Below are 12,279 nucleotides of genomic sequence, written 5' to 3' on the forward strand. Positions count from 1 at the left end.
GTTATACAAGGCATCCGCGGCAAGGCGCCGGACTCGTCACAAGACGCGTTCCTCGAAATCCAAGAAGCGGCCAGGATATTTGATATACGGACGCACTGGTCCCCGGGACACCAGGGCATCGAAGGAAACGAGGCCGCGGACCGGCTGGCCAAAGAAGGAACGACACTGCCGGCGCGGATGGGTCAAATGGCAACACTAGCGGGCATCAAGCGGCTTGCAAGGGAAAAATTACAAAGCCAGCACAGGAGATGGTGGTATAAAGAGCGAAGGCCGCGGTACGCGGACTTGGGGCTTGAGGCAGCTCTGTCCAGCCCTCCTGAACTGGCCTTGCCGCGGGCTACGTTACATCACCTGCTGGCGGCACGATCGGGTCACGGGGACTTCGAGCAATATCACCGACGTTTCAACCACGACGACGCTCTAATGATGTGCTCTTGTGGAGAGGCGAAAGACGTGGACCACCTGGTCTACTGTCGACTAACGCTGGCGAGGAGGCAACGGTGGCCGACCCTCCACTCTCGCAGTATGCCCGAGCCCATAGGCCCTATGGGATCTCTCGAGGCCTACTTCAAGAGATTAATCACCGACCCACGAGGCTTCGAGGCCTTTCTCCGCGTGACGGACTTCTTCCAGAAGATCTGTCTGCGGTAGCAGCATCCACACCTACGTAGATGTGAGTGCGGACTACAAAGAACCTCCCGATTCCAAGGGACGATTTGGGAAAGAATGAAACTGGGGCACCAGCGGGAACCGGGGACAGACAGAACGCGTAGTGGCCACAAGGCATGATTTGGAGGACGATGTAAAGAGACGACGTACTGTAGAGTAGGTAGCCTTGGCTCACGGCCCTCCACGCCATATACCCTTCGGGAGGTCTGCGGTAAGGGCTCTAGCCCGGCCGCCACGGCGTTAAATACAACAACAACAACAACAACAACAACACAGCATTCACCTCCCACTTCGTCTCTCAGTCTCTCACAGTACCGTACCTAGCGAGAAACGAGCAACCCAACCAGCAATCGCAAGTCATATTTGTCACCCAAAATGACGGCAAAAGCTTCCATGCTCGATGTTGACGTAGACCCGCCGACGTATGATAATGCCGTCAATGATACACGGACGCAGCTCAGCTGTGGAGAGACACCGACGTTGTTCCTGGATAAAACAACAATTTTCGCCCACACCTCACCACCTCGTGCGCTCTATGAATTAAGCAATGCCGTGACCGACGCAAAATCGTCGGTGTACGGAGTTCAGAGGGTGGTCTATCGAATCTCGTCAGAATCCGGCAGCGACAAAGTGAGAACAAGATTAGATCATATCTACGACTTCACGCAGGACCCGCTCAAGGGACTCGAAAGCTGCAAAATGCAGTTGCACGATGTCATAGTCATTACGGGTCAGATGAGCTCCAAGAGAACGTACAAGGAAGTGTACCTGATGCCTGGCGTTTCTGGGTGGAAGGTCAAGGATCACTTCAGAGCCGGCGATAGCGCGGTGCACCGGATGAAGCACCAAGATGAGATCCATTGGAAGAACATGAAGGGAGAGGTCGTCGCTATTGAGTCAGTCGCCAAGCGGGACAAGGAGAAGAACCTGATGGGTATGCCCCAGTTGGATGTTGTACTACCAATGGATCACAAGGAGCTGGACCTGTTGGTGACAAGCTGGATGGCGAGGCTCTGGAGGCAGTCCGCTGATGAAACGAAAGATCCCATGACCTGGAAGGACTGTAAGTGTTCTGACACCAAGCACTGTCTGTTGCTTGGATTTTTATCACGAAAAAAAGGCTAATTATTTGCAGTCAAGGAGATTTCCAAGCTTGCTCTAAACAGAAATAAGTTTGGAAACACTTGGGCGCTAAGTGCTAGGTAGCTGAGCTGGAGGTTAGTCCCATAGGGCAGACTGCGCACCTGAGCTTACTGTACCTACGCAGCGGGGCGGGCTAAGGGATGGTGTAGGCCAAGAGCAGGCGTCAATATACCCATGATTTGAAGCACAGCGGCGAAGTCACAACGAGCAAAGTAGACCTAAGACCTCTATGGACTTCAATGAAAGGACAGCATGCTTCATAATTTACATTTAGACAAGACTTCACCGTGACACATGGGCCTGATCGTGACTTTGGATCTTCGTCAGTAGCTGATGTGGCTCGAACGGGATTCTCCCGGGAACCCACTGCAGCGTCGACTTCAGACTCAGCAATCCCCAGTATGAGATACACAATGTATATTTTCAGTTCCTTCACGGAGCTTTTAGAGATGAAGTGGAGTGTTGAGATGAGTTAGTGTCCCATTCAGTGACTGGGTTCAATGCCACCCAAGGTGCTGCACCTTCAAGGGTTGTTTTAAGGTCGGCACGATTGGCAAGGATCTTGCTCCACATTGAATGGTTAGATAGAGTCAACTACGGAACATTGTGCCAGCCATGATGCATCGAAGCATATCCATACTTATCAGTCGGATATCGTATTCCTCACGGCGCGCCTAGTCTCCCAACAAGACTTCAAACAAGAAAGAATCCCTGATGGTAGCCGCTAAGCACGTGGCCTGACGGTGCGGGGCAGTAGAAAGCGCTCAATGCAGTTGTTGATCATACGATGACCCGACTGACATTATTTCCGCAGTGAGACCGACACACTTTCGGGACCGGGAACTTTGGGACGACAAAGTAACGCCACGAGAGGAGAAAGTACAGTACGTCGTCATTTACCGGGCTTCCGTTCGTCCAGCCTTCAACTACATAAGTACGACTCCCCATCTTCAGGCTTGAAAACCCGCCCACCCCTTTTATTACCAGGAAGCGCAATCGTTTTCCAACGCTCGACAACGATATCTACTTAGTATACGCACAATCATGAGGGCTGCAAGATATTACGGCAAGGAAGATATCAGGATCGAACAGGTCCCAGAGCCACCATGTGGCCCTAATCAGATCAAGGTGAGATTTCCCCAGTGTTTCCTCCTCAGCACATGGCCCGCCCGGCATCTACCCCGCGCGGGGAAGATGTAGGGTCGGTAACATTGCTTTTGGAGCTCAGACTTGACACTGACACGCATTTCGCCTTTCCCCAGATTGCCCCGGCATTCGTCGGTATCTGCGGGACTGATCTTCACGAATACCTCGGCGGCCCTAACTTCTGCCCCTCCTCTAGACATCCCGTCACGGGCGACCAGATTCCCGTCACGCTCGGCCACGAATTTTCCGGCATCATCAAAGAAATCGGCGCAGATGTCAAACAGGAGCACCTCAAAATCGGCGCCCCCTGCGCAGTCCAGCCCACGATTTACTGCGGCAAGTGTGCTGCCTGTAAAGCCGGTGCCGAGAATGCGTGCCACACCGGCGGCTTCATCGGACTCAGCGGCGGGGGTGGCGGCCTGAGCGAGGCAGTGTCTGTACCTGCGGATCAGGTCTTCCCTTTGCCCGAGGGCATTCCTCTGGAGCTGGGCGCCTTGGTGGAGCCGCTTTCGGTTGCTTGGCATGCCGTCTCTGCCGCTCCCGTGACGTCCGAGTCTAATGTCTTGGTGATGGGAGGCGGTCCGATCGGGCTGGCTGCTGTGCTTTGCTTGAAGGCGAAGGGGGTTACGAATATCATGGTCGCCGAAATTGCCACGGCCCGGCAGAGATTTGCAAAGGAGTTTGGAGCAGCGCATATCATTGACCCCAAAAGTCAGGATGTCATGGAGGAGGTGATGAGGATTACTGGCGGTATTGGCGCTGATATCACACTTGACTGCGCAGGTGTACCGGCTAGGTATGTCATCCGTCAAATTTCCTCCAAGCGTACCACTTGCTCATATCTACAACAGTGTGAAAGCAGCGTGCATGGCTGTGAAGACACGGGGCACAGTCATCAATGTTGCGATTTGGGAGAAGGAAATCCCCTTCAACCCGAACTGGGTAACGTGGAGAGAGAGCTCGTATAAATCTGTTCTTGGCTATCAAAAGGCAGATTACCAAGCCGTGATCGAGAACTTGAGAACAGGTAAGAAGTCTCATCGCTCACTTTACGCTGACTGCTACTGACCCGTGTGACGTGCAGGAGCTCTGAAGCCTGCTTCCATGATTACAAGGAAGATCCCATTGGACGATCTTGTAGAGCATGGCATCAAAGCCTTGATTACGGATAAGGATAACCAAGTCAAGGTCTTGGTCGATGTTGGTGCTTCACTATGAAGCATGACGGCACGGCGTTGTGGTTTGAAGCTCTTAGGGGAAGCACGAGATGATTTGCTATGACGCGGTTGAAGCTTTGATGAAGGAGGAAATTCAATGGTGCACTTGTGCTATGCCTGTACTGCATGTCTATATCATGCTAATTGACGAGAACAATATTCATGTTATGTCGTAATCAAGCATGCTTCTCTACTTTTTGCAAAAGCAGCCGCACTTGCCCTCGGCCTCGTTTACACTTTGAAGCGCGAAACCAGCTCCGCACTAGCCGCTTTTGTCAGCACTTATTCAATAACGATTTTGCTCGGGATTCCACTCAGGTAACCTACTTCACGCGGGCAAGCCGTCGTACAAACTCCTTCGATGCCTCTGCACGCACCATTAGACAGCTGTTGGAAACGTTAGACATGAAGGCAAGTGTCCGGGGAGACCTTGAACTTACATTGGTGTTGTCAAAGGCTCTACAGTAGGACTTTTGGGCAGCCGCCTTGCCAACTAGAGCCATAGGGAGAATGACCGAGATGAGGGTAGAGAATTGCATCTTGAGCTAAGTTTTCGGGAGGGAATAATAATGTCAAGTATTACTTATTGAGGAAATTTGGGATGTGAATTAGTAGGAATGAATACCTTGGTACGTACATGGAACCTATTGATCACTAAGTCGAGAAATCGACGCGCATTTATAGGTGTCCCGGCCGAACCGGCAGAGTCGGCACAAACTCTAAGTTCTTAGGGGTGGAAGCTGCTTTGGCATGATGAAGTTCGATATAAATTGCATTCTTGAACTCTGAACGTTGTTTGACTCAAGTATTCGGGGCTGAACCGAGGATCTGCTGGCTTTTAGAGTTTGTCCAGGCTTGCGCCGAGTCTGCGAGTGGAACCACTCAGGCCCTGAATTCCTATCGAGTTGACGACTTGACCACACCATACCCCTGGCTCGACTTTAGTAGGGCGTAGCTTTAGGTCTTATTCGCCAAAACTTGTCCCAAGTTAGTAGGCTCAGGCAGGCCTTCCAAAGATTCGCCTCGTAACCGAAACTTTCTCACATAGTTATAACTTGTAAATGCATTGAGCAGGTTGTGCTTGTTGTCTCTAGATGAACCTTTATTTCTACCATTTAATGATCATTGCCCCACCTGCTCTACCAGTCCTTATGCAAAGCATATCTAGCTAAGTCTAGTGTTTGGTTAAGTCAACGCCTCTCATAAGGGGTGACTGAAGGCTTCGGAGGCTAGGGCATCTCTGAGGACAAACTCGCAAGTAGACTGGGGCTATCAGACCGAAATCATCCGCTCCTTGACGTTTAAGACCTGGTGTGAAGGACCTAGGTAATAGAAATGGTAACTGCATTTGTTTGAACTACCTATATATTACACTGGCTTACGCCGCTTAGCATCCTTCTACTATGCTCACGAAGAAAAGGGGCAAGGTACAGCATCTCGACCAAATGATACTCTTCCATCGGTATTTGTTGAATCCAAAGAGATTGGCATCTATGTAGCCTATCGGCCATGTTGAGAAGATCAATAGAGGACTGCGAAGAAACGATCTCTAGCCAGAGCGCCAAAGACGGACTTAAACCTTGAAGAGAAGTCCAATAACGAGATGATTCAGAACACTCTTATTCGTGTGGAGCCAATCATCATTTGGAGACAGGAAACGCTCGCCACACCCATACGGTACTTACCGTAGATAACACAGATCATCAGCCGTAGGTCACAGGCAACTTCACACCATTGTGTGTAAGTCGTAACGGTAAGACGCTGATCCCAAACGAAAAAGAACTGATTGCCCAAATAAAGGCACCGCCAGGACCGCTAGCCCCAAAGCCCAATCACCTTCTTCACTGTTTCTCAATACATTTTCGGTCTAAGCAAGGTAACCTAGCAATGGATGCCGAATCATATGAGCGACTTTGAAGCTCTACACTGTATTGGCCACAAAAGCCGTTCAGAGTCTACAGTGAAGCATCTAACCTCATCCCATTTGCCTTGCTATATAAATGCATCACCTTGACCATTCTAGCACATACGACCATACCCATTGGAAAATTCGGGATCCCGTCCGCTCTCCCATAGACAAGCCAATGAGGGCCGGCTCATCTAGAAGAGCGGGATCCCGGATGACTCAGCCCACAAAAACGGTGCCCGGCTGCGCCTCGCCCCTGGCGTCCCCGTACCGTCCTCCGTCCGTAAACTACTTCAATCCGCCCACCCGCCCCGACGAAATCGGCTGTCTCTCACGCCCCCGCCATCTTCCTCCCCCGGCCCTCTGGGCGTCGCCTCGCTGCCAATTCTTGCGTTGTCGCCCCTTCGTCATGTTCCATATCCTACGAGGTATGGGCCAAGCTCGGGAGAGGGGGGAAGGCGGCTGCGCGTTGGGCCGCTGGTCCTCTGCTTGCCTTCTCTGTCCCCTTCCCGACCATGCTCGTCCGCCCTCCGTGGTTTCTGTTTCTCTCTCTCTCTCTCTCTCCCTTTCTTTTCTTCGAATAGGCCCGGCCGTCTTTCACTTTCGCTTTCCAGAAGCCACTCGTTCACAATCGCATATACAGCCTTCTCCATATTCTATCGTTCGCGCGCCATGGCGGATCTTTCGTCAGATTTCGGCGAGACCCTCATCGCCGGCCCGGAACCCGGCAGCGACCAAGATGAATTGTACGAAATGTTCTGCGAGGAGTTCTCTGCGCCGCACGAGGAAGTCGAACTTTTCCCAGAGGATCTGGAATCCAGGCGAAATGCCTTTCGGGAGATGCAAGCGGCCTACCTGCAGAGCCCGCTTCCGGATCGCAGAAAGCTGAGCAAGAAAGCCCAGTCTGCGCAGGACAAGGCATGGCGGGCCTGGGTTGAGTGAGTGACCTTCAAACAGGCGGGCTCAAGCCGAGTTCCGCGAGAATGCAAGAAATCACTGACGGTCCACGTGTGACAGGTTCGTGACGGAGGATGCTGGGCAAGACCCGGAACAAGTCATGATCGATTTCTGTCTCGACTCGAAGCTCGCCGATAGCGTCTGCCAGGCATTCATCGAAAGCTACGTCAGGAGATCTGCACGGCCTTGCTTGACCCTAGGCAAACAAGAAGTCGTCAACGTCCGGCTGGTGAAGTCAGCGAATAGTGTTCTTGACCTCTGGGACAACCTCGTCGGTGCAGCTGAGCGAGGAGTACTGCAGGAGAAACGATGGAAAGACCCCGCTAATCCTGCATGGAAGCTCATGTATCACAAGAAGGACGAGTTTGCAAGTAAGCCAGCGAGTAAGATCCGAAAGGCGAGTAACCCCCTCCTCGTTGTCTCCCTTTTGTGTACTGTGCTAATGGATGAAGTGACAGTGGATCGAGGGCGGCCTTGCGGACAAGTATAATCTTGAACGGCGCCAGACGTTTGTCAAAAAAGAAGCGACGATCGACGACATCTTGACGTTCATCGATACACTATGGACTCGTGCGAGTGATATCCCTTGTAGCGCTGCTACTCGTCTAGCCGTCCACACGACTGTCCTTTTGGATAGCCTCGGAGGCTGGAGGCTGGGAACTCTGATGAACTTCAAGTATCGCGACATCGAGATGGCCGTTGTCAGGGATCCCGAAGACCATGAGCGAACAGCTCTCACGGCCACAATCAACGTGGAACAGAACAAGCGGCAGGCCAACAAAGCACAGACTTCCCAGGACGACATGTGAGTGCCTCATCATGTTTCCCAGGGCAATGACTGACACTCAAATACAGTATCTCTTTCACCGTCCTCTCTGTACCTTGTGAGAAGGTCTGCATCTTGCGCGCTCTCGTCGCTCGTGCGCTTTTCGACGATGCCTTCGATCCTGCATTCGACTCGTTCGAGAGCTTGCTTGCACGACCTAATCTGGAAGACGCAGATTACGCCAGGTTGCACTGGAGGGAAGAGATTCTTGATGAACCAATCATTCCGATACAGTACGGATGTTTCTGGAAAATCTGGCAGCGTGTGCTCTTCGTTATGGGCTGCCGAGAAGGCCTCCGGCCGTATGCAATGCGCGTCGGTGCTGGCGGTCGACTTGACGGTGAGACCTTTTACATTCCACTCACACGATGTCCATGATCAAGTCGCTGACGGATGATAGGACCTCTTACCCCAGCCTTGAGAAACTACATTTTGTCAAACACGTCACGAGTCTACGAGAAAAGCTACCAGCCTAGACACATCCGAGAGAATCTTGCCCGCGTAGCGTACGGCGACTTGGCAGGCCAGAGCGACGCTCTTCACACGATACTGCGCAACGCTACGTTCACACGAGACGAAAAGGCGCCCTTGTACCCAACAGAACGAGACCTTGATGTATTTGAAAAGCGGAACGATGTGCAAAAACGCCGAAAAGAGTACCGAGCCGCGGTCACGTTGCATGGCGCCGGCAGTGTTCAGGCAAAGAGGATGGGCGCCAGGGTCTGGGACCTCATCGAAGCGCTATCTGCCCTCACTGTGAAGGTTCGGCGGGCCAAGTACTTCAAGGAAGCGGATCGACGAAGAGTACAGGGCCTGTCGACTACCGACTTACGGGTGACGCCCGCAGAAGATCCCCATAGGAAGAGCGAACAGTCGAGATTCACCAGCGGCATCGCTGCGAAGATAGGCTCATACCTACGAGACGAAGACGCGGATATCAAGTTCAACTCTACTACATTTGTCAATCACCTGCTGGCATTCCTGGCTGATCGAGATCTCCCCGGTTCCTCGCAAGTTGCCCAAGTTCTCAAGACGACGAGCCAGCCAAAAAAGGGTAGACCTGGCCACACCGAGATAGAAAAGACAGGCAAATGCTTGCTCTGCAGTCGACACTACTCGCGACGGTCAAACCTTACGAGACACTACAAGGTTGTACATTCTCGCCAATTCAGCAAACCGTTTTCATGCCCATCTTGTCACCAGATTGGGCAAAAGTATCAGGTACGAGACGAGGCAGACTGGAGCAGTCACGTCACAAGGTGTCATGGCGAGGAGAACGCGCCGCACCTGATATCTCGAAGTCCAAATGAACAGAAAATGGTCCGATGCCTCATCTGTCGCTCGTGGCTATCTGGCACACACAACCTCACGAAACACACACGGGAAGTTCACCAGAAGGCCGGCGGCTTGTTCGATAAGCCGTTCCGCTGCCCGGAGTGTCATCGTTCCGGCCAGCAGGTCCTGATAATAGACCGTGCAGACTGGAGCCAGCACATGAAGTGGACCCACGGGACGCGGGAACAAGAAGAGCCTCCGTCAAGCAATCAGCGAAGAGTTTGTCTCATATGCGGCGAGAGCTTCACCAGCAGTCGTTTCTTGGACCACTTCATGCAAGTCCATGTTCGGAAGCAGAAAATTTTTGCTTCGTCATTCCATTGTCCTAGCTGCAAGTGCCAAGGACGTGACGTAGAAATCGTGGGCTATGGTGGTTGGGTTCAGCATGCTGCGGAGCCTCATGAAGGACTCGGTGAAATCATCTCACCTTTCCGGGTACAGACGAATAAACGGCAGGCATCGGATGTGGACCGGGCCGATGCACTGATGGAGCGCCCAGTGGAGAGTAAAAGACCGCGCATGGAAAATGTCGCTGATGCTTCATGGTCAGTAGCCCGGGAGCAGCTGTCTTCGCTCGAACCCACAGAATCAGCCGTTCCAGAAATGCCTGCCAGGTACTCGGCATCGCCGCCTGAGTTACCGATTGACCCTCTGCTGTATCAACAGGATGATGCGATCCCGGCAAGCATGGAGAGATATGTACCATAATGTCAAGTTCACAGTTTCTGCCGACCCGCTGGCGGGGCATCGGTGGCGCGGGGGTGGCTCACGGTTCGGATCATTGACGGTCCGGGCAATGAGGGGCAGATGGAAGTGATCTCAGACCCCACCTCATCAGCTTGCTTAACCATTTCACTTCCACTTGGAATGACAAATGACACATTTGTAACATAACTTAAAGGCCTTGAGATAATGAAACAGATTTCGATTCACAAGGACCTGGTTTGAGGACTTTGAGTCCACCATATATGGTAGTCCCTCCGCAACTCTCTCTCCTGCTCAAGAACTCCCTCTAGCTGTAATCGTAGAAGACGGCGTTTCTCTTCGCGCCTAAGTTGCCATATATCCTCACTGGTGGTCTGCAATTCCCCGTCTGCCGTGACAATCTTACGTGCAGCTGTATAAGTTGGATTCACACGGCGTTGCTTGCCTGAAACCGATGCCTGGCAGTATGGGCATTTGTTGACGAATTGAGGTCCTGCATCACGAAGACATTCGCTGTGGAAGATATGACCTGAGAACTATTAGGTGTCATTCTTTGAACTAGACCAGTGGAGGTTACCACAATGAATTGCAATGAGGTGCCTCTCACAATTGTCGTGACAGATCAAGCATTCCAGGCTGTAGAGCACGCGAGTCTCCTGAGAGCCTTTGACGTTATGGCTGTATTTGGAACAAACCACGCTGCCAGACGAGCCATACTCCTGATAATTCCTGCAGCATGTCGAACAGATTACCTTGATTGCCATTAGTAGTTATGCAGCGGTGTACGCGATTGGCGGATAAAGGGACGCTCACGCAAGCACACTCAGAGAGAAGAACAAGGTCTGTCAGAGGCTTATAGCACCATGCGCAAAAGTAAGAAAGGTCCGGCTCAATGATTGTGTCAGAAGCGTTCATGTTATCAAGTCGGAGTCGCCGAGAGAGGAAAAGACAATGGGTATAGCGGGACGAGCGGAAGTTGGAGTTTTATATTCGCGACAAACTCCTGCAGCCTACGCTATCTTACAGCCAAACCCTTGCGGGGCAAGCCTGCTTTAACCCGCTTGCGAGAGAACTCAGCTAAGTGAAGTAAGACCAACTCGTTACATACTTGCGCTGCGTCACCTCGGCCGCCGTTGCATCTAGATTTGGTCTGGCACAAAGCGATCCCGGCTCGCTAGACGGAGTTTCCTTGCTTGGCCCAGAAGACCATTCTTTATCAGGCAACTCAGCTACTGCTGCTTCAACCGCTGTTGTGAAGGGTGTTGTAGCTGTGAGGCCAATATCACTCATACGATAGATATGGGCCTGGGGAGGGTCGTCTACACAAGGTTAGAATCGCCGTGAGAAGAATGAAGTGATTCCTACATGATTGCGAACCCGCATTTTCTCGAGACTGGTCCTCAGAGCCGTCTTCGTCATTAGCCTTCTGATCCCTCGAACTCAGCCAAAGAAAGCATGCGAAAGCCAGTAAAGGAACGGCTACTCCAATGGCCAAAACGATTATGAAGAGTGGTACACCCTCTATAACGGGTCTATGGGCGTCCGAGGTCGTCAGCGTCGCGCCAGGTAGCGTGGAAGTCACTGCAGAAGTGGTTGAACTGCTCGGGGTAGTAGAGGTTGGCTGCATCATCGAAGAGGAGGCCCTAATAGTCGACGTGACTGATGAGGCCGAAAGAGACGACGTAAGGGCGTAGGAGTCCGGACAGCTGGACAGATCACATGGATCAACTGTACAGCAACCACGAAACCCATTCTTGCTACAAACGTAGTAAGAAGTCTGCTGAGCGCAGTTCTGACGATAGCGGAGGTTGGTCTGCATCCTTGCTTTGATCTGGCAACATGATTCTTTTGCCAGATTGCAGTTGTTGATTAAGATATAACAAGAACTTGGTCTTTGCTAAACGTTCCCCCTTAGCGGCCAGCGCTTAGAGTCATCTAATAAAAGCAACAATGTTCTATTTTGAGAACAACGGCCGGCTACGGTAGATGACCATCCATTTTCTGAATTTCTGCTCCGTCACTATTGGCGTCATGCAAACCTGGACGATAAATATAGAGGGCGCGGTGCCTTTAGACATGAGAAAGTATTACAACAAAGCACATAGGCAGGATTAAGAGACTTAAGTTGAGAAGCAAGTCTGAGTTAATATGGACACCGAACAGCTCTGTCGCGAACCTACGCCCGAGCAAGAGATCTTGCCTACCCAAGACTCTGCCCACATCCTAGCCCCAACTGTTTCTGATTGCGATGATGAAAGCAGTGGCGCAAAGCCGTGCAAAGTAATCCTGCGAACGACTCGGGCGTCGGCTCGTGCAACAAGAGCACGACAAATGGAGAGGCTGCGCCGTCGAAAACTCAACCTGGCCAAGAAGGC

At 52.0% G+C, this 12,279-nt stretch overlaps 6 protein-coding genes across 6 annotated transcripts; 3 read left to right on the top strand and 3 right to left on the bottom strand.

Annotated features, from left to right (window-relative positions):
• Positions 1-859: 859 nt before the first annotated feature.
• Positions 860-2,093, top strand: BDP55DRAFT_685417 (uncharacterized protein). The gene is made up of 2 exons (XM_060576445.1): positions 860-1,732; positions 1,805-2,093. Exons 1-2 carry the CDS (start codon positions 1,045-1,047, stop codon positions 1,873-1,875), a joined length of 759 nt encoding a protein of 252 aa, XP_060422326.1. The 5' UTR covers positions 860-1,044; the 3' UTR covers positions 1,876-2,093.
• Positions 2,094-2,856: 763 nt separating this feature from the next.
• BDP55DRAFT_567061 (chaperonin 10-like protein) lies at positions 2,857-4,176 on the top strand (the record flags this gene model as incomplete). Its single annotated transcript, XM_060570556.1, has 4 exons — positions 2,857-2,940; positions 3,075-3,754; positions 3,810-3,985; positions 4,043-4,176. 4 exons carry the CDS (start codon positions 2,857-2,859, stop codon positions 4,174-4,176), a joined length of 1,074 nt encoding a protein of 357 aa, XP_060422327.1.
• A 189-nt stretch (positions 4,177-4,365) lies between these two features.
• On the bottom strand, positions 4,366-4,714 carry BDP55DRAFT_734842 (uncharacterized protein; the record flags this gene model as incomplete). Its single annotated transcript, XM_060580254.1, has 3 exons — positions 4,366-4,437; positions 4,503-4,562; positions 4,616-4,714. 3 exons carry the CDS (start codon positions 4,712-4,714, stop codon positions 4,366-4,368), a joined length of 231 nt encoding a protein of 76 aa, XP_060422328.1.
• Positions 4,715-6,292: 1,578 nt separating this feature from the next.
• On the top strand, positions 6,293-9,907 carry BDP55DRAFT_623481 (uncharacterized protein; the record flags this gene model as incomplete). Its single annotated transcript, XM_060571388.1, has 6 exons — positions 6,293-7,019; positions 7,099-7,435; positions 7,497-7,843; positions 7,894-8,204; positions 8,265-8,805; positions 9,109-9,907. Exons 1-6 carry the CDS (start codon positions 6,754-6,756, stop codon positions 9,905-9,907), a joined length of 2,601 nt encoding a protein of 866 aa, XP_060422329.1. The 5' UTR covers positions 6,293-6,753.
• Positions 9,899-10,842, bottom strand: BDP55DRAFT_436196 (uncharacterized protein). The gene is made up of 2 exons (XM_060567561.1): positions 10,482-10,842; positions 9,899-10,433 (listed from the first exon to the last, which is right to left on the bottom strand). Exons 1-2 carry the CDS (start codon positions 10,666-10,668, stop codon positions 10,129-10,131), a joined length of 492 nt encoding a protein of 163 aa, XP_060422330.1. The 5' UTR covers positions 10,669-10,842; the 3' UTR covers positions 9,899-10,128.
• Positions 10,496-11,965, bottom strand: BDP55DRAFT_685442 (uncharacterized protein). Its single transcript, XM_060576446.1, has 2 exons — positions 11,270-11,965; positions 10,496-11,223 (listed from the first exon to the last, which is right to left on the bottom strand). The coding sequence occupies exons 1-2, from the start codon at positions 11,721-11,723 to the stop codon at positions 10,982-10,984; spliced, it is 696 nt and encodes a 231-aa protein (XP_060422331.1). The 5' UTR covers positions 11,724-11,965; the 3' UTR covers positions 10,496-10,981.
• Positions 11,966-12,279: the final 314 nt, after the last annotated feature.

Source organism: Colletotrichum godetiae, assembly GCF_030913485.1.
Source record: "Colletotrichum godetiae strain CBS 193.32 chromosome Unknown BDP55scaffold_90, whole genome shotgun sequence".
In the NCBI taxonomy this organism is placed as follows: domain Eukaryota; kingdom Fungi; phylum Ascomycota; class Sordariomycetes; order Glomerellales; family Glomerellaceae; genus Colletotrichum; species Colletotrichum godetiae.